Source organism: Lithobates pipiens, unplaced genomic scaffold, assembly GCF_037356315.1.
Source record: "Lithobates pipiens isolate NorthernLeopardFrog02 unplaced genomic scaffold, aLitPip1_a1.2 Scaffold_23, whole genome shotgun sequence".
Taxonomy (NCBI): domain Eukaryota; kingdom Metazoa; phylum Chordata; class Amphibia; order Anura; family Ranidae; genus Lithobates; species Lithobates pipiens.
The window spans coordinates 121,486,961-121,508,281 of NW_027507785.1; the positions used below are offsets into that span (position 1 = coordinate 121,486,961).

General features: G+C 44.1%; 1 protein-coding gene across 1 annotated transcript in view; it reads right to left on the reverse strand.

Annotated features, from left to right (window-relative positions):
• The window catches only part of LOC143926987 (uncharacterized), an 80,769-nt gene that overhangs the window by 13,465 nt on the left and 45,983 nt on the right, over positions 1 to 21,321 (reverse strand). The window contains exons 2-4 of the mRNA XM_077450997.1: positions 14,277 to 14,409; positions 10,808 to 10,850; positions 7,356 to 7,503 (exon numbers count right to left, since the gene is read on the reverse strand). Of these exons, the coding sequence (XP_077307123.1) occupies positions 7,356 to 7,503; positions 10,808 to 10,850; positions 14,277 to 14,409 (324 nt within the window). The remainder of the gene's footprint in view (positions 1 to 7,355; positions 7,504 to 10,807; positions 10,851 to 14,276; positions 14,410 to 21,321) is intronic.

A 21,321-nucleotide genomic window follows, 5' to 3' on the forward strand; every position in this document is an offset into this window, starting at 1 on the left:
GAAACTGGATCAAACGGCTCAATGCAACGATTTCCTATAAACTTTTTTTATAGGATGGCACTCTTTGACGATGGCTATATTGTCTTCTACAATTTGCTGTTATGCTGTAATTTTTCAAAAGTTGCCTGATCTTAAAATCTAATTTCTGGGTTTAGGGATACCCCTGAAGGCTTATGTGGTATGAGTGGGGGATAATCCCCGCTTCTCCATTTGTGTATTTTTTTATTTACTAAACTAGTCTATGTACATTGTATGTTTATTTTACTTGCATTTCATATTGTTAGCTGTGAGGGAGTTCTGCTCACCCCGTTCCCAGTGGTGTGTTAGGCCTTAATTTTGGGGCCCCACCCTTAAGTGGGTTCCCCGGCGATGGATGCATGCTCGCCCTGGCTGGACCCTACGCTTTTATGTGCGGTCCCTGCTTGCATGGGCCTTAGCCTGGGTGTTCACCCTTGGGCTGACATGGCCTGTGCGCACTTGCGCAGTGGTTTTGGACCGGTGAAAATCAATATGGATCCTTAGTGTGGGGATGCCCTCCGTGGCCCCGTCCAGTCTGCGCGCAGGTGTGCCTGGTATCTTTATCTGCGGGCCGCGTTCGAGTTGACCGATTGGCCCTCTGGGGCTCCTGTACGAACGTTTGATGCACGTGCAGTTGTGCCTGCACTGTGTGGGCAGGCTGACCTCGTGACGTCAGACGCTACCATTAGCGGTGTCGTAGTATGCCACGTGGGTTGGGGATCTTAACTAGAGGCTGCTTGGCAGTCCTGTTGAGCAACTTGGGACCATGATGCTGGGCATTCGTATGGGCAATAGTTTACACAGGTTGGTACGTATATACTTTGAACCGATCGGATTACAATCCCTTCTATATTGTGCCGTTTCATTGGGCCCTTGACAACGATTTTACTTCTTACACCCACAGATTTAACCTTACCGAAGGCTTTTATGGCCACCATCTTGGAACCTTGATAACGTATACCTAGGGCTAAATTCCAAAACGGTCGGTGGAAGAAGTGCTCGATACGTCTGTAGCTCATCCAGTACTTCTGCGATTTTGATTACCCGTGTATTTCGCCCATGCATAGACTCTGGCTGTACTTTGAGTGCCGAGTGTTGTTCTATGGACAATACATCTTGACAACTTTAACTGACTTTACTGGTGTTTGGGTATTTCCACTCCTTTCCCCCCCCCCCCCCCCCTCTTTCTCCCTTTTTTTTTCTCACAACACTAGGTGCTTCTGTTTATTCTATTTGTATTTATTTTTTTATACAATCATCTCCAATTCACCTTTTTCTTGACACCAGAGCCGGTCCTATATACTCTCCTGCATTCGCTGCTGGGGGAATTGGCAGGCCCTGTGACCTGTTGCTACTGGGTATATTGGGGAGCCGTTCTAATTATAATCAATGTAAAACTATGTTTATTTGTTATATATATTGCTGTTTTTCTACCCCACTATATTTGTTTACTTTGTATACCTCCCTCCTGAAGAAGTGGTCTGACCGGGAAACCGGTAGAGGAATTTTGCTACACCACTCAAGACCTCCTTAACCTTACGGGGAAACCCAATAGTTATGGTGGATGTTTTTATACTTTTCTGACTGTGTGTATAATATATATATATATATATATATATATATATATATATATATATATATCTTTGTATAATTTCTTTGAGTATTAGTAAAAAAAAAAAAAAAAAAAAAAGTATTCCCGACTTGCCAGTGTTAAGTACCGAGATAGTCCATAGGTCCTATAACTCTGTAGGTTTGGTCACAGTTGCAGCAACTGCCCATGTGGCCTCATAACCTCTTGTTTCTCTTAAAAATTATTGATTAGGATGACTGTACTTTATATGCCTTTTTGAATTTATGTTTAACTGGGGCTTGAAACTCATTGCATTGCTATGGTTTTAATCTTATTGGAAAAAACATACCAATTGATGACACCTCCATTCGGCCATTGGTATTAGTCCTAGCTTCTGCACCAGTTCTGCTAGAGGCAATAACGTTCCATGCGGGGCAAATTTGGCCCATAACGTTTCTCCATCTTCCCCCCATTGATCTCTCTCCTTCCCCGGCAAAAGCCATGGAAACCCTTCCAACGGGGCCAGGGGGCGGCATAATCTCCTGATTGAGTTTGTCCCAAATTTTTTATGTATTTTGAGTTCATGGTGAAATCCATTTTGAAAGCCCCCTATTCAACTTCGGAATCCAAGGTAGTCCTGTCAGTTTCCTTTCTGCCATTGTTCTAGCGTTACCAAAATGTTATTGGGTTGGTCATGCCAGTTTAAATTACGTACTAAGGCCATTGCCCTATAGTATGACCTAATATCGGGTAATCCCATACCACCTTCCAGCCTCCCTTTGCATAGAATATGATATGAAAAAGTCTTGGTCATTTATTCGATGCAAAGGAAACAAAAGCCCTCCTTATAACACACACACACACACACACCTCTGTGGAAGTGGGATTGGTACCATATACAAGATATAAATTTTGGCCAATATATTAATTTTTATTGCATTCACCCTTCCGAACCAGGTTAGTAATGGTCATTTTCATCTATTCAATTCCTCTATTACCCCTTCCATTAAGGTGTTATAATTCAAATAATAAGAGTTTAAGGTCTGCATTCCCAGATACACCAGAGACTTCATTCCATACAAAAGGGTAGGAATTCTGCAAAGTCCTAATCATATCAATGGGCATATGACTTGGCAGGATTACCAACTTCTCAAAATTAATCTTAAAATTAGATAAGGCTCCAAATTTGGTTACTTCTGCCACCAATGCTGGTAAAAAGGACTGTGGTGAGGAAAAGTAAAATAATAAGTCATCCGCATATTCCGATACCTTATGCTCCTGTACCCAAATGAATGTCCCTTGTAGGTCTACATGTCTTCTCATTTTACATAAAGGTTCTAATATATCAAAACAATGGTGACAGGTGACACCCTTGTCTTGTACCATTATATATCTGAATATATTTTGACAAGGTACCATTTACTTTTACTCTAGCTCTCGGTGCTACATACAATGCCAATATCCAGCCCATCATATGATAGCCCACCCTCAGTCTTAAAGAGGAAGTAAACCCTAAGTGGTTTACTTTGTCTCCCTGCAAAGATAAAGCATAATGAGCCACTATGCATCACATAGTAGCCCATTATGTGTCACTTACCTGACACAGGAGCCAGCGATGTCACCGATGTCCCCTGTAGCACGGAGCATCCATCTTCTTCCGGGTATCGCTGCGCCAGCCACTCAGTGCTGGAGCAGCGATGACGTCACTCCCATGCATGCACACGAGAGCCTCCACTAACAGCATGCTGCTAACTGCGATAGTGCGCCTGCGTGCCGCTGTCTACAGGGCATGCTCCGTAGACAGCTGTCACTGTCGTTTAGTAAATATCTCCTAAACCGTGCAAGTTTAGGAGATATTTCTTGGACCTACAGGTAAGCCTTAATCTAGGCTTACCTGTAGGTCAAAGTGGTTTGTAAGGGTTTACAACCACTTTAAGACTTCAGTCATAAAACTCCAGCTCACCCTGTCAAATGCCTTTTTGGCATCCATTGATATTGCTACTTTAGGAGTCTTTTCTGGTTCGTTTTGCATCCGTGAGAGGATATTTAAGGCCCTTATGGTATTCTCTGGCCTCCCGGCCCTTCATGAAACCTGTTTGATCAGGGGGGGGGGGGAACTAGTTTTACAACATGTTCTTGTAACCTCTGTGCTAAAATCTTTGCTAAGACTTTAGTATCTGAGTTTAGCAAAGAAATTGGTCTATAGTAGGAACAATATTGGTGATCTTTGACTCCTGAAACCTTTTTGGCCTATATTACAGTGCTCCTATAAGGAGGAAAAGGATTTGATGCATTAATTCCATTAAAGTATTTACACATTGGAACTTCCAAAATTGATGCATACTTCTTAGAAAATAAAATTTGTAAAGCCATCTGGCCCTGGGCTCTTCCCCATTGCCAGATTCGCTATTATGCCATTCACCTCTTCGACAGTAATTGGCCTATTACCTCAGTTACTTCAGTCGACAGGGAAGGCATTCCTGAGGTCGTAATAGTCTCTAATCTCCACCAATCACTGTTCATCTGCAACATTGTTAACTTGGCTGATTATAAAGAGATTCATAAAATCTATGAAACTCTGCCACTATGGCTTGGGTTTCCATAATTTTTCTATTTTGTACTGTCAAATTATGAACATGCCTGGAGTCCTGCTGTTTAAGCTGTCTGGCTAAAAGACATCCACATTACCCTGTTCGTAGAACTGGTGGGCATAAAATCTTGACTTATTCTGAATTTTACAATTGATATATTGCATCAGTCTACCTCGCAGAATTATCAATCTCTTGGCATCTGCTGGGCCTAAAGATCTTTTAAGTTTCATCTCTAAATCATTAATTTCTTCCAATCAGATTTTTCTGTTTTTTTTAATCCTGGACCCGAGAGCCATCAGATCTCCCCTAATCACAGATTTGTGGGCTTCCCACACAGCCTGTTCAGAAGTTTCTCTGGGCACGTTTCAATTCAAAGTATGTTTTCAGTTTAATACCTCTACTGTATTACTATTGTCTAACAGGGTCTCATTTCACCGCCATGTTTGTGCTAAATGGCCCTTTGAAACTGGATATATAGTCATAGTTATGGGAGCATGGTCTGAAGTTATTGGCTCTATTGTACATTGTCGGATCCTTTACAAGTAGAACTGGTCCACCAGAAAGATCTAAACGGGAATACATATATTATGTATTCTAGAATAGCTATAGTCCCTTGTCATGTGTTGCACGCCAGTCTACCAAATTGAGAGACCGTAAAAGCTGTTTCAACATATTTTGGAGTCAATTGTACAATTACTTTTGGTCCCTTGAAAAATGGGTTGGGTGGCTATTCTTAAGAGCTGTAATTCCCAAATCCTTCTTCCAATTTGGATGTACATACCCTCAAATTAAAACCTGAGAGTGTGCACTTTCAGCCCATATCCATTATATAACTATAGAGCGATTATATGTTTTGGTAAATGCCTGGAAAAAATAAAAATAAAAAATTGTGCCCAAGATATATATGGACCCAACTGTATATCTGTAGTTTACATACCTCTCTCCGAAGCTTACGTAGGGAGATTGGTTTCATTCCTGCGTATCCTCTGGGGCTAGGCTATTCATTTCACTGGGTATTGGAGAGAGTGTTTACAACTACTTTAACCGTTTGCAGACTGCCTCACGTAGATATGTGGCAGAAGGGCATGTACAGGCAAACATACATACCTTTACGAGGCAGCCTGCATCGGGTCCCGCACTCACAGAAAGGAAGAACGGGGAGATGCTAATGTAAGCAAGCATCTCCCCATTCTGCCTAGCAACAGTGTCACAGATCTCTACTCCCTGTGATCAGGAGCAGAGATCAGTGACGTGCCACACGTAGCCATGCGCCCCCCCCCCCCAGTTAGAATCACTCCCCAGGACATACTTAACCGCTACACTGACCCCTAGTGGTTAACCACTTCACTGCCATTCACACAGGAATCAGTGCATTTGTATAGCACTGATGGTCCCAAAAATGTGTCAAAAATGTCCAACGAGTGCCATAATGTTGCAGAAAAAAAATAAAAAAAAATAAAAAAGCCAGGCGCTGCCATTACTAGCAAAATGCTAAAATAAAAATGCCATAAAACTACCACCCCCCCCCCCCCCCCATTTTGTAAATGTAAAAAGTATATTATAGCAAAATGTAATTTTTTCCTTCTAAATTGCCACGTTTATAGCAAAATAAATAAATAAAAAAAAAGGGGGGGGTAGTAAATTTTGTTTGGGAGCCACGTCGCACGACTGGGCAACTGTCAGTTAAAGCGACGCAGTGCCGAATTGCAAAAAGTGCTCTGGTCTTTGGCCAGTAAAATAGTCCGAGGCTTAAGTGGTTCAGTATACATATTAAAAAGTTTTGTTGTTCGTTTAATATAAATTCAGACATTTCGAAAATGCTGGTTTTACTTTGTCATTATGGAGTACAGAGCAAAAAAAATACTGAATACTTTAAGAACTTCAAAATCTATCAGTCAAAACTATGAAGTTATTCCATCATTTTAAAAGCTTTCCAGCAAGATTTGTTTTGTCTTGACAAGTGTGTGCCAAAGGTAAAACCCAATCATTCCAAACTGATGGCAGTTTGGGAGATTTCATTTTTCCTGGCTATTTGACAGTATCAGAAGAGAGATGTTCCCAGAACAGTAAAGATTAGAACCACCCAATTGCCTTTTGGCCCATTTAGGAGATTTCAGTGGTTGAAAACAGACCACCAAGTACATGCCATTAGAATTGCCCAACCACAAATTAGCAACTGAAAATCTGACATGTGGCATGTAAAACGTTAACAGCATTCATGGCTTGCCAACATAGTCAAGAGTTCTGCACAGTAACTACAGTTTGTAAAGGCAAACTTCAAAACCAACACAACCCTGTCATATTCCTGTCATTTTGCCAATATACACCTAGTCAGACAGTAGCTTTTTTTAATCATTCAGGCCTCATTTTAACTTAAGGCAGTAACCGAAACAGGTTATAAATTGTCTGATCACTGCCTATGGGTACCATACATAAGCAGACACCAAGCCAATGCGGCTGGGTGACAACACCAACCACCAAAGCAAATAGCATGCAGTCCAAAATGCCCATTTAGGTCAGCATCTGTAAGCTTGAATTGTGCATGCACATTCCACCACTCTAAAATAAAAGTCCACTGTAAAAAGAACTGTCATAAAACCAGCCTCTGTAAGGTTAAAGGCAGCATGTTTGAAGTGTTTAAACAAAAAATTAAATCCTGGTCCATTAAAGCAGATTAAACAGCAGTGCTTACGCTGTGTAATCTCCCTCGCTGAACCTTTCTGTATCCTCCCCCTTGCTGAACTGACCATGAGAATCAGGGCTACTGAGCCCTGACCACCGTGGTCAGCGTATGTCCCTCTGTCACTACAGCCCTGCCCTCAGCTTCCCCCTCACCCCCCTCCCTCCTGCCTGTCAGCTCCATGTTTGTCTGGGTCTTTGCCACCCTCCCGCAGAAGCCATCCATCGGAGATACAGCAGCCACAAGTCAAGTGACCAGCCTGAAGAATGCTCTAAACAGGCATTTACATGCCTCAAAAAAAAAAAAAAAAAGCCAGGTACAGTGCGCTATGCCTAGCTCTAATAGAGGGGCTGGCATTGAGTTATACATCTGGGTTAACACTTTAAGCTGGCCATGAATTTTTTTGTTAGCAGAGGTCAATTCAGATAACCCCCTGATAGAGACCTCACGTGCATGGGTAACATGACAGTGGCAATTCAATATCCTATAGACATACTCATCCTTCCTGGCATTTTCTGGGCATGATCCATGGTACCTTCCTTTTTCAATATAGTGAAGATTGTATGAGAACTCCCCTTGTCAAGATGCTCCTCCTGGACACCTGCCAGACTGATCAGTGCCTTCATGTCTACATCAGAGTCCAGCTGTACACAAAAAAATAAAAAATAAATAAATTTAAAGTTAAAGTGAGGATATGAAAAAAATACATGTGATGATCAGTGAACTACAGAATTACTGCTGGGGTATAGCCATATTTTTTTCATAATAAAAGCTTAAGCATCTACGGTAGCAGCCTAGTTGGTATAGGATAAGTACTTCTACTCACATAAAAGCGGTCTTTATATTAAAACTTCTGGAACTGAAAAATCCAACTGCCTAGAATGTCCATTGTTTCTTAAAGGAAACCTGTCTTGGAACGGGGACTAAAATTTCAGAATACACTAGTTGTGTGCAGGGCTGGGACAAAAATATGGCCCTGGACTTCATCCAGACCAGCCCACTCCAATTTTGCAAACACGCACAAAAACAGTATGCTGCGCACTTGCACGAGAGTGACGTCATCACGGCCCGGCTAGACACATAGGAGTATGCAAACTCAGAAGCCGACAGCACACTGCTAGTGATCTTTTATTTTCCAGCCCCCCCCCCCCCTCTACCCCCTGTCACCTGCCCGAAGCCTGGCTCTGCATTATATATTTTAAAACAAACAACTAATGCGCACACCTATTTTTGATCAACTGCAGTAATGAGAAGCTGCCAACATCAAACAGGTTAACACAAACCCACAGATAAATTGAATATATAGCAAAGGATGTAATGCTAACCAAAATAACATAAAAAAATCCATTTGGTGCAAATAAGGATTCAAATACAAAAAAATCCAACATAGCTAAAAGTACATCAAACGTGTCAATTAATATTGAAATGCGCAATAAAAAAAAAAATTTCAGCAAAAAATTTAATATAAAAACCATTTTATCCAAACTATGTCCTTGGTATTAAAGTGCAAAAAAAAAAAAAAAAAAAAAAAAAAAAGGGGGGGGAGGGGGATTTTAATTATAAGCATGGTTTATATATGAAATTTTTTGCTGAAAATATTTTTATGCACATTAATATTAATTGACAGTTTTATATACATATACACTGTATTCAATGGCTGTGCTGGGACGGCTGGTTACCTGGACGGGTTCCTGCAGCATTGCCATCCTCCGGCCTCCTTCGTCTGCTCTGGGGACTTTTTAGCCTGTCGGCTGCTCTCAGGACATCACATGGCGGCCCCTGCTCATTTAATCTCACAGTGTCAGTTACCACGGGGGTCGCCGGAGATAGCAGAGTTTTGTTTGCTGAAGAGCTGTCGGAGAGGAGCGGGGCAGGGGAAGCCGAGCGGTGGCGGAAAAGAACGACTGTGGGCCGGAGGTGGCCGAAGATGTGTGCAGTGCCAGTGTTCTGAGAGCACCGAGTGGGGGCGGAAAGAGCCAAAGTGCGCTGCGCTCGGAAGTACAGCGGTGCTCAAATGAATGGCTGCGCGAGTAGCGCAGCCATTAATTTGGCAGGCTGTCAATGAAACCGGCCCACCGGGAATCTCCCGGTAGTCCCGATAGCCAGTACATGCCTGGTTGTATGGCTGGTTAAGAGTGAAGTGTTAAAAAAGTCACAGGATCAAGTTAAGTCATATTTAAAGGATTAGCACGATAACCTTTTAAAAAGTTATATCTAGAAACTAAACGCATAGGAAATTGGAGAGTATTATCATGCCAATAAATAGGAGCATTTCCACACTGAAGTTATTTATACTGTTCTGGGAAACTTCAGCATTCAACTTATAGCAGTATCAAACAGCCTGGTGGAGTATTGGCCAATATAAGCCCTTCTGAGAAGAAATAGAAGTTTAGTATAAAAGATTCACAAGTATAAATTAAGCATTTCTCCTGGGAAAAAAATCCCATCTCACGGTTGGAATCACAGCACACAAAAAAAAAAAAAAAAAAAATATATATCCCTCACGATTTCAGAAGAGTATAGTTTTTAGAACAGCAAGTTCAGGATTTTCATATTCATCACAAAGTCCGTTTAGTGGAGTTTATGAAAGGCAATTAGGCAAATGTGTATTTAACAGAAATACAGCCCAACAGACCACCTGAACTTCATAACACAAGTCATGGAGCTAAAAAGGAGTATGTGGATCAGTAAAGTCAAAAGCCCACCAACTACTTATTCCTGGTCAGTGGATCCGAGTATTACACGATAAAGTTCTCACTTTTCATACCTGTTGTGTGGTGCATTAAAAAATCTGCATCTTTGAGGCACAGTCATGAAAATGCACCACAGAGATGTTAAACCAGCCCTATAAATCACCAATTTGCTTATGAGCTGTGGGAGCAGACTTAGAGTTCAGCATCAACTTCCCACTTTATAACAATTGCCAAGAATGTTCAAATTTTGAAATCTATACAGTTTTAGCATTCTGACCCTCATTTTTTAAATTTGTCCAAGTGATGTACCTTTAGCCACCTGGTATATTTGCATCACACATACCAGGAGGCTGCAAGTGCTGAAGTATCAAAACTGTCACCATGCAGGAGCTGAAGCACAAGTTACGTACCGACAATGAAAGCAAAAAGGTGAGGTCTCAGGTGTGTCATCATGGGATAAGTCTAGTGATACCAGGCATTTACCCAACTTACAGCACTTTAGGTGGTATAATGTAAATTTCCTTTGTAACAGGGCAAGGGAGAGGTACAAACTAGTCTGAAGCCTCCTGAGAGAGAGGCTGCCCTCTACCCTGTAGAGTTCAAACCTTTGGGGGGGGGGCTTTTGGGGAAGACTGCTGCCCCTAGGAGGTAGCCTGTGGGCTGCATCTGTTCTTGAGGCCAAGGAAGTGTCAGGGCTGAGGGCTTGGAGTGATCTTCCTGAGGAGCTGGATATGGGACTACCGAGACTGGGTCTGGAAAAGGATGGTCTCCCACACTAGTTTTGAGGAAGCTAGAAGGCGTGTACCTAGTCCCTTTGAGAGACAGCTCCAAAGGGTTCTCATTGTATTGGCCATTCCCCAGTCAACAGAATCTTGGAATGGGAACTTTAAGAGTGACCTCTTGTTACTGTGCACCATTTTGGAGTATTCCAACCCTAACCCCTCTCCCATTTAAAGTTCCTCAAGCAATTCCAAAAAGACATTCCCTAGACTTACTAGTGCAAGGACTGAGGCTCGTTCTGGGCAGCCTCTGTTCTATTAGGGAAGAACTATTACCAGCAGCATTTGGCTGACTGCATTGCTCTGACCTGGCCAAGCAGTGAGACATATGGTGGAGGGGCAAAACAAACCAGGAATTTAGCACATGAAGATTTCATTGAAAGCGAGGAAGGCCATGACCAAAAAGTTCAGTAAATGGTGAAAGCCAAAAACAAATTGCTACATGCTTCATAGTTACTAATGATATGAGAACTTACATTTAGACCGGACATTGAGCTAAAACCAACGTGGGAAATATGCCTGCAGAAGAAGAAAATAAATAAATAGTAGAACACTTGCAGCAAAACCTATTTTCTTACCTACAGCATTACACTGAAAGTTTAAGTGTTAAAAAAAAGGGCCAAAGCATTGAAGATGTTGACCGCTTTGCAGCAAATCTTGTGATAACTTATCTACCATTTCATGAATTAAAAAGCAATCCATGAATTTGTGTTTACACAAAAAGGGCACCTTCTACTGGCTGCCAATCAGGGCATCTGTCCTCATACATCACTAGAATCCTGAGACCAAGCTAATCACCACTGTGTCATGGAGGCCTTAGAATTGCCCTGTACAACTGAAGATTTAAAAAAAAAAAAAAAAAAGTTTGTTCAGGGCTAAAAATTAGGAGGAAATTTTTGCATTTCTCTTTAGTCAATGGGATATTGTATACACATTTTCAGCCATCAGATGATAGGTGCAGGCAGCGCTTGGCAGACGTGGCTGATTTTTAGAGTCTTTGGCTGAATAGCAGAAACATTAGATGACCATCAAGCTCTTCCTCACCCAATTACCAATCTTGACAGAGTCAAGAGTATATTGTATCTTGTCAAGATTGGGACACCTGCCTTTGCACAAACTTTAATGGCATACCAGTCTTAGTCCGTAGGGTTCACTGTTGAGTTGGCCCATCCTTTGCAGCTATAACAGCTTCAACTCTGAGAAGGCTGGCCACAAGGTTTAGGAGTGTGTCTATGGGAATGTTTGACCATTCTTCCATTTGTTGTCAGGTCAGGAATGGATGTTGGACGAGAAGGCCTGGCTCAGTCTGCACTCCAATTCATCCCAGGAGGTGTTCTGTTGGGTTGAGATCAGGACTGTGCAGGCCAGTCAAATTCCTCCATCCCAAACTCGCTCATCCATGTCTTTATGGACCTTACTTTGTGCACTGGTCAAAATAATTTGGTGGAAGGGGGGGGGGGGGGATTATTGTGTGGGGTTGTTTCTCAGGGGTTGCGCTTGGCCCCATAGTTCCAGTGAAGGGAACTCTTAAGCTATAAGCTTACCAAGACATTTTGGACAATTTAATGCTCCCAACTTTATGGGAATAGTGTGGGGATGGCCCCTTCCTGTTCCAACAGGACTGCGCACCAGTGCACAAAGGTCCATAAAGACAATAAAGACATGACTTAGCAAGGGTGGTAGAAAATGTACTTCAAGTGCAAAAATTCACATTATAAAATAGTAAAACAAAGTGTAATCTAAAGTAAAAATTCCAAAGTGCTGTAATGGTGTAAATCTCCAAACTAAAAAGGTTGTTGCACGAGGTTAATCTGTATAACCAATATAAGAGGGGCTTCCTCCATCCCTGCCAAGTTTCATTTTATACTTGCACATCTTATTTTCAGTTTGATGTGTACTATGTGAAGTCAAATAGGTGAAGTTGGAAAAAATTAAAACCCCAAGACAAGTCCAACCTATGTGTCTGATTATGTGTTAGTATTACATTGTATATCCATGTATGTTGGTAGTTCAGGTGCTTATCTAATTTCAAATAAAAAAACTCCCAGCTGAGACCACCTAGAAAGGAATTACACATCCTTGACAGTTACAGTATAGATCCCTCTATGTAGTTTAAAACTAGAAGAAAATAGGTTTAACCTTAATGAGTGGCCATGTGTCTTGTTAAACTCTTTAACAAAAAAAGTTTAATCCTTGAGGGGTCACCAGTATGGTATTTAAAAATTGAAATCAAATCCCCTCAAGCATCTCTTCTCCAGAGAATAAGTTCAGTGCTCACAACTATCCTCCAGACCCTTTATTAGCCTAGTTGCCCTTTGTACTCATTCCATTTCCAGTACATCCTTCCTGAGGACTGGTGCCCAGAACTGGACAGCATACTCTAGGTGTGGCTGGAGCAGAATCTTGTAGAGTGGGAGAATCATCGTTTTAGCTCTGGAGTGGATCCTTTAAATGCATGCCAATATTCTGTTTGCTCTGTTAGGCTCAGCAATGGCATGCAATGCCAAGCTGCTGCTACTAGGACCCCTAGGTCCTTCTCCCACCAGTGTATAGATTGCATTCCTATTTTTTGCCACCCATATGCATTATTTTACATTGAACCTCATTTGTCATGTAGTTATCAACCCCATTAATTTGTTCAGATCTTGCAAGGTTTCCATATTCTGCGGAGGAGTTATGGCTTGGCAGCCTCTGCAAATAGAGATTTAATAGTTTGTCTGCTTTGGGAGGAAAGTATTATGGTATGTATGTGGATTCGATTCTGGAGGGGGGGCGGGGGTTTGTCCAGCACCTATGTCATGTTACTGGAGGCGGTAAAGTTTACCCCATGTCATTATGACAAGAGGGGAAGGGGTTGTTCCGCGTATACATCTTTGTGCTTGAGTTAATGCTTCTCTTAACCCTACACTGATGTTTCAACAAGTGACCAGATGGGTCAAGAGACCTTGGATCATGCTGGTACCAGGCAAGGGAAGCTTATATACGGCAGACAATCCTCTTGAGTACAGGGGTCAGTCACACTGCCAATTCCAGGTCTTTCTGAAGCTCCACAAGTGGTCCTTGGCTCTTGCACAACTGAATTTTTTTTTCACTGAAATATTCAGTCCACTTCAGGATTATGGCCCCAATAGTGCTCACTGGAGCATTCAGAAGTTTAGAAAGCCTTCTGTAACCAATGCCATTAGTATGTTTTGCAACAAGGTTGCAAAGTTCTTGAGTGCCCTTTTGATTTCACCCATCATGAGAGGTTTGTGCGACACCTTCATAATGAGATACATTATAGGCCATCAGTTGAGACTGAACAAGCAGATATTAATTTGCACCGACAAGGTTCAGGATTGCCTTCTAAAAACTGATTTCAGCTGGTGTCTTGGTTTTCCATGTGTTTGATTCTCTCTCCCCCCCCCCCCCCCCCCCCATGTCATTCCATTTTTTAATGTAATGGTTTTTGTTCATCTGGATTGTTACCAACATGTGGTGGAAATGTCATTGCAAAGGCACCTTTAAAAATATAATTTACCAGCGTACAACACACTCTATCCTTTCCTTTGGGTCCTTCTGTCCCCATCAGTGGGACACGGGTTGGAGATACAAGGGAGGCTGACTGTCACTTCAGACTCCAACCAGGTACGTGACAAGACCACATCTAGACTAACTGCTTGGGACAGTACAGATGTTTAATGTGACATACCATGCAACTTTTGCATTTTATAAAACATAACAGTACTAGAGTTTGCCTTAAAGAGACACTCCTCTTGCACATTTAGGCCCAAGTGACCTTGTCTTTGCAAGAGAGGGTTCCAATGTATTGATACTCCTTGCCAGTGATACCCTCTGCTCCTTTGTCACAGCTGGCACTAAAATGTAATTTTAGCTGGGGTCCGTTAGGAGCAGCGGTGTAATTTCTCCCAAATTATTAAAGAAGACTCTTTAGGAAATACTCACTTGAAGTTGTTAGGTGTGCCAATATCAGATTTGCTCAGCTTGCCTTTATGAGCCCTCCCTGAAGAGTTTTCCTTTGAAGAATAATGAACGGGTGCATAATCCAGTCTGGCCTCTGATGGCTGAAATATGGAACCTTTGGATAGGGGAAAAAAAATATATATATATATTATTTTCACATACACATTGTGCCATTCATTGCTAAGGACACTGCAAATGAGCCAAGGTCAGGACACAAGCTCAACAGGGTAGAATGGCATATTAGTATGTTAGTCTGGCAAACTCTAAAGGGAGGGTGAACCACACACACTTTACATGTGTGCTCAGCCTAACCCTAACACCAAAAGAAGCAAACAAGCATCGACTCTTAAATGACCATGTGTTATATACTTCATAGATCACACTAGAGAAGGACCAGAATGGGAGAAGCAGGGGACAAGAGGAAGGACACCCTCATTAATGGAAGCCTGAGACTACCCTGGGTAGAATTATCTTTGATACAAGATCACTTTATCCGTGAAGAATCAGGAAAGACTCCCTGCATCAAGAGCCAGCAACATGTCCAACTAAGATAGCCACCAAGACAGTCACTTTGAACCCTCCATTTGCTTGATTAGAGAAGCATGTAAAAGATCAAAAAGGTGTGGGTTGGTACCAGGCCAACAGAAGGTGAAGAGGCCTTTATTAGAACTAAGCGAGAGAACACCTGGAATGAGGCTACCATTAGGCCCAGCACCCTCAAGGAGAATCTGATGGATGTACTTGATCTTAAGGGTCCAAGCATGGGATCTTAGAGAGGCAATTAGTTTGCAAAAAAAAAAAAGCTACTCTGGGTTAGATCTAGAATACCTAGGCCTCATAGAGCAGTGGTTCTCAACCCTCTAGTGCTGTGACCCCTTGATAAATTTCCCCAAGTTGTGGGGACTCCAAACAGTTGCACTTCCTTCCACTTGTACAGTATTAAAACCCCTTATGGTACATTTTAGGATCCTAATTTCTTGATGGGACCCCCCCCCCCCCCATCCTTCACCATCTCTTGTTCTTATTCTGCCTCTCCCTTTTTCTTTGTTCCTCCGCCTCTTTCTTCTCCCTTCCATGTAGTCTATTCCTTCTTACTCCTTGGCGGGGGGGGGGGGGGGGGTATGCAGGAGTGGCAGTGCTGGGGGGGGGGGGGGGGGAGGTGGAATCAGCCAACTTAGGTACTGTCATCTGCTGATCTGAGAACTGTAGTGGGGACTTTTAATGGCAACTATAATCACAGTTAGTGTCATGCACTGTGTCTACAGCTTTGTGGCATCTCACAGCAGTGACACTTATGCCAAAGATAGGGAGACAGGGCCTCCAGCCCCCCATGCTTCACATTCCTCACCAATCAGCTGACCTCTAATATTTGCCCCCCCAGCCATGCCGTGAACTGAATGAGCGGCTGAGTGGGAGGCCACAGGCTCCAGGTACAGCCCTGCTGGGCATCCACGAAAAGGCTAGAAGAACGGTTCGGGCTTCAGGAACAGCCCAGAATTGGGTGACCCCTGGCCAATCGTCATTCGACCTGAGGTGGTCCCAACCCCAGGATGAGAAACACTGTCCTAGAGGAAGGCTGAAGAGCAGACTTAAAGGTGGATCACCATGCCAAATGCCTCAAGCATCAGTGGTTTAGCAGATAGTTCTGATAGGGACAAAACCTTCAGAAGGTGGTTATCTAGGTACCCCTATGATCTGCATGCACTGAGCTCATACTAGGATGAGTAGAGGGTGCAAGCACCTTTGAATACTTAGGAGCCATAGATTTGTCACACTGCTGTTTGGCCTATTGAGATCTTCTACTCCAGATTGCAGAAAGAGCCAAGGTGAGCAAATGGGAATGTGCAGGTAGGCATCTTGAAGGCCTACTGATGCAAGATATAATCCTCATCTCCCAGGGAGGCAAATCGCCTAAATGATTCTATTCATGTTCTGTAAAAAAATAAAAAATAAAAAAAAAATAAAGTATAATGGCAGGATATTGGAGACTTTATATCGGATTGTTAGCTCAGCAGCTCCTCCCAAACTGAGTTTTTTGTTCAGCCCTCTAATAGTGTACAAGGTTTTATGGACAGGCAAATCAATTCTTAGCAAAGGATATCAGTATTAAAGTGGTTGTATACCCATTACAACCACTTTAACCTACAGGTAAGCCTAGATTAAGGCTTACCCATAGGTGCAAGAAATATCTCCAAAACCTAAAAAGGTTAAGGAGATATTTGCAGAAAAAGCAGCACCGATGTCTACGGCACATGTGCCGTGGACTTTGGGCGCACTGAGTGTGCCGTTTCTAGCAGCGACCATGCCGTTTGTGGCGGTACCAGCAATCATGCGTGGGTGTGACCTCATCGCTGCTCCGGCCAGTCACACCTAGTCAACATGTCAGCGACAGGTGAATGAGGGTCACTTAGATCTCAGTTAAGCAATTTATTATGAGCTAGTATGCTAGTCGCGCTGGTCAATAAGGATGGTCCCTGCTGTCTTTGGGATCCGTGTGTTTCCCAGCAGACAGCGGGGGACCTTCGGAAAGGGGCGTAGATACTGCGGAAAGGGGCGTAGCTTCTGCAGAATCTACGCCGGAAGTGGGTGCAGATACCTGTACAGGTACCTCCACCCCCCCCCCCCGAAAGGTGCCAATTGTGGCGCCGGGGGGGGGGGGGGTTTCTGAAGCTCAGTATACAATAGCACAGCAGGGAGGATCCCACCTGTGTAGATGCAGCAATTTGTTAGGCAGGCCATAGATGCATTTTGTTCAGCAACTATATCCAGCACTGATTGAGCAACAACCTGGCTGTACATAAGCCAAGAGATTTTCTGTAAAGCCAACCTGCCCATGCATGAATCAAAATTCAGACAATCCCTGAACAGGCAGAATTTCAAGCCATTCGGTGACTACAGGTTTTTGTTCAGCCTCCTGAATTAAAAACCCTATGCATGTGTATCCAGCAGTGGTGATGCATCCATAAAGGGCACTGGAGCACCGCCCCTCTCTCCTGGCACTGCTCTACCACCATAGATTAATGTATTGCGTGAATCTATGGTCCCCAACACCCAATTCAGGGGTGTTTTTTGGAAGCATGGCTCTAATCGGCACCCAAAAATGTGAACAGCAGGCACAATGTTGTGCGTTCTCAGCTGTGTTTTAGCAAAGCTAAGGAATTTTTTGCCAATGCTGAACCGCCTCTCAACCAATCAGGTGTTCAGGTCTGTAACCTGTCACCTGATTGGATGCTTGATAGAGAGGACAGAAGTTGAAGAGCATACAGGACACTGCCACTGAACCGCTGCAAGACAAGTGCCAGGCGATGCACACCGGCAGCATTTGATGGGGCACAGTAGCAATGACCAAAAAAAAAAAAACTGAGTTACTTACCGGTAACATCCTTTTCCAGGAGTCTCAGGACAGCCACCGTAGAGAGACCCTGGCTCCTCCCCTCTTAGGAAACACTGCCCTCAGTTTCACAATTTAAGTCTCATCCTCCCTCCGTCCCCTCAGTTCTTCCAGAGTACCTCCAGCCAACTGGGGAGACACCACGTTAACCAAACGTTTAATCTTACCTGAGGGTCTCATGCGATGAGTTCTTAAAGATATCCAAAAACCTGGGTGGGAACTGGTGCTGTCCTGAAAGACTCCTGGAAAAGGATGTTACCGGTAAGTAACTCAGTTTTTCCCCAAGTCAGTCTTTCAGGACAGCCACCGTAGAGGATAAGCAAGCACCTTACCTTAGGGTGGGACTACTGCCTGCAGCACTTTACGACCAAAGGCTTGGTCCTTGGCTGCCAGAAGATCCAATCTGTAGTGCTTTACGAATGTAGAAAAACTGGACCACGTCGCAGCTCTACAAATCTGTTCTGGAGAAGCACCAGCCCACTCTGCCTGAGAAGTCGCCACTGCCCTGGATGAGTGTGCCCTGATCCCAACTGGGGGTTCTAACCCCCCCCCCGTCACATAAGCCTGCTCAATGGCCAACCTTAACCATCTGGCTATTGTACGTTTAGAGGCTCTGGAACCCTTCCTGGCCCCTGAAAATACAAAAAGTGAATCAGACTTTCTGAACTCACTTGTGCAATCTAAATAATGAAGGACACATCTTCTAACATCCAACCTATGAAAAATGTGTTCCTGTTCTTACAGGATTTGAACAGAAAGTAGGCAGCACAATCTCCTAGTTTCTATGAAAACCGAGGCTACCTTTGGTAAAAAGGCCAGATCCGTCTTAAAAATCAAATGGTCCGGAAAAACCTGAAAAAAAAGGGTGCCGTAACAGAAAGGGCTTAGAGTTCACTCACTCTCCTTGCCGTAGTGATCGCCACCAAAAACAGTTTTGAGAGTGATCTTAAAGTGGAAGCAAACCCATAGATTTAAACAGAAAAAAAAAAAAAAAAAAAAAAGCCATGCCGGGAATGCCAGCTGCACATTGGCTGTGCTCTCTATAAAACCATCCAATGGCTGGTGTCATAACGAATCACATGTGCAGCACCATCGCAGTTGAAGATTAAACAGAGGCAAAGATGGCAGCTTCCTTGGCTGTAAAAACGATAGGGGAGTTTACTTCCACTTTAGTGTTGAAAATATTTTTATTGAAACGTTTCAAGTGAAAACAATAAAACAGTAACCGTCATGAGGCAAATGCAAGCAGGAACAGTAACAGGATTACATTTACGGGTGGCCGGCTAATGACTATCGGCCACAGCCGGTCCCTGTCGGGAAGCTTGGAAAGCAGGGAAAACGGCCTGTTCCCGATCCACGAGGCCATAGTAGGGAGAAATACTCATGGGTTACTACATGAGACAATGTGTAATCAATAGTATGAAGAAGACAGAAAGAAAGAGAAGAGGAAAGGGAAGAGAGGAGCAAAAGAAAGAAACAGAGTGGTAGAGGGGAAAGCTGAATAGCAAGAAGAGGAGAGGAGAGGGAAAGGGGGGGAGGGGGAAGGGATATGGGTAAGGGGGGTAGGGTAGGAGAGAGCCCACAGTGTCCCTATGCGTTCAAGATTTGGTTCATTAAGGTGTCAGAGGAAGAGAAGCGGAGCCAGATCGACCATTGAGATATAAATTTGGTGTAAGTGTCATTGTCCAGTGCCAACATCTCCTCCATTCTCATGGTGTCATTCATAATGGATACCCACCGTGACAATGGGGGAGTAGTCGTCGTCTTCCAATAAGCAGGTATCAGTTGCCTAGCAGAGGACATAAAGAAGCGGAGCAATCTTTGTCTCTGCGATTTAATAGACCCGGGCAGTATTGAGAGTAATGCAATTTTGGGAGAGATAGGAACCGGAATATCAGCTAAAAGATTATAACATTCAAAAACCTGTGTCCAGAAGGGGCGGATCCTCTCACAGTCCCACCAGACATGTATATAAGTTCCGACTGAGGCTTCACAGCGCCAGCAGGTGGCTGGTGTAGACGGGAAGATTTTGTGTAAAGTAGCAGGGTCTCTGTACCATCTGGACAGTAGCTTGTAGTTCTTCTCTTGAGAGTAGCAGGAGATGGTCGACTTGTGTGTGAAGTGAAAAGGTTTGCCATTCCGGCACAGAGATGTCTTCACCCAAATCCGCAGACCACAGCCTAGTGTAATGTGGGAGTTGATCATGTGCTAAAGTCTGTAGTAAGTTATACAAGGAGGATAGTAGGTGTTTGGGAGTTTCTGGGAGCGAGCACAGTACCTCGAAGTTGGTAAGCTTGCGATGTATTTGAGAGGAGGAGTATAGGCGTTTGGTAAATGTGGACACCTGTAGGGCCGTGAGCCAATCTCCGGAGTCTGCCAGGGGGACCGGGGTCCCCTGAGAGGGATGTACAAATGTGAAAGCTTGCGGCCACTCCGTACGCTTAAAGGATCCTAGGGAGGCTGCCCCTGTACTTTGTGGTAAAGCAGGATGGTCAAAGAGGGACGTCAGGGGGCCCGGATCAGAGGAGAGGGTGGTGTTTAGCCCTGTCTTATACCACAGCTTCAAGGAGGCCAAAGTCAGTGGGGATAAGGATGTCATACGAGAGTAGTCCTGATTGTACCCCCATAGAAGAGCTCAGAGATCCACAGGAGAAAGGTCCTGTTCAACGGCCACCAAGGCCTTGCAGGGAGGATGGGGGAACCATTCTATGATGCGAGTCATATGAGCAGCTGTATGGTAAGTCTCAAAATCAGGGAGGCCTGTTCCTCCCATAGTCTTCGGAAGTGTAAGCAGTTTAAATTTAACTCTGGGGAGGCCCCTGTTCCACATGAATCTGATGGCTAGCGAACGTAGGGAGATAAAAAATGATTTGGGGACGTGGATGGGGATTGTTTGAAATAAATACAGGAACTTGGGTAGGGTGTCCATCTTTAGGATGTTAATCCTTCCGAACCAGGGCAAGGGAGATCCCCCCCCCCCCCATTCCTCAAGGTCCTTCCGTATACGGTTAAGCAGGGGAATATAATTAACCACTTGGGATCCGCGCTATTGCAAAATGACGGCAATAGCGCGGACCCACATTTTCGGGACTACGTCTATTGACGTAGTCCCGGTTACGAGCGGCCTGCGCGCCCCCTGAGGGGCGCGCGCGGCGCGCTCTGTGATCGGCGAGTCCGTGAGACTCGCCTGATCACCGATCCGTGTAAGGGGTCGATCCCGACCCCTTATCACGTGATCAGCTGTCAGCCAATGACAGCTGATCATGTGATAAAACGGAGCCGGTAATCGGCTAGTATTCCTCCTCGCGCTGACAGCGCGAGGAGAAAAAAAAAAAGCCGATCGCCGGCGGCCGTGTTCGGGACATCAGTCCCGATCACGGCCAGCAATTTAAAAGGACACCTGCCCCCTGCCAGTGCCCACCTGCCACCCGCAGTGCCATCCTGAATAAAGTAAGTGCCCCCCTGTCAGTGCCACCCAGCAGTGCCCATAGTGCCCACAGTGCCACCCAGCAGTGCCCACAGTGCCACCCAGCAGTGCCCACAGTGCCACCCAGCAGTGCCCACAGTGCCACCCAAAATCTGCCTCAGGTGCTGCACCCCAGTGCCGCCCATCAGTGCCCAGCAGTGCCGCCCATC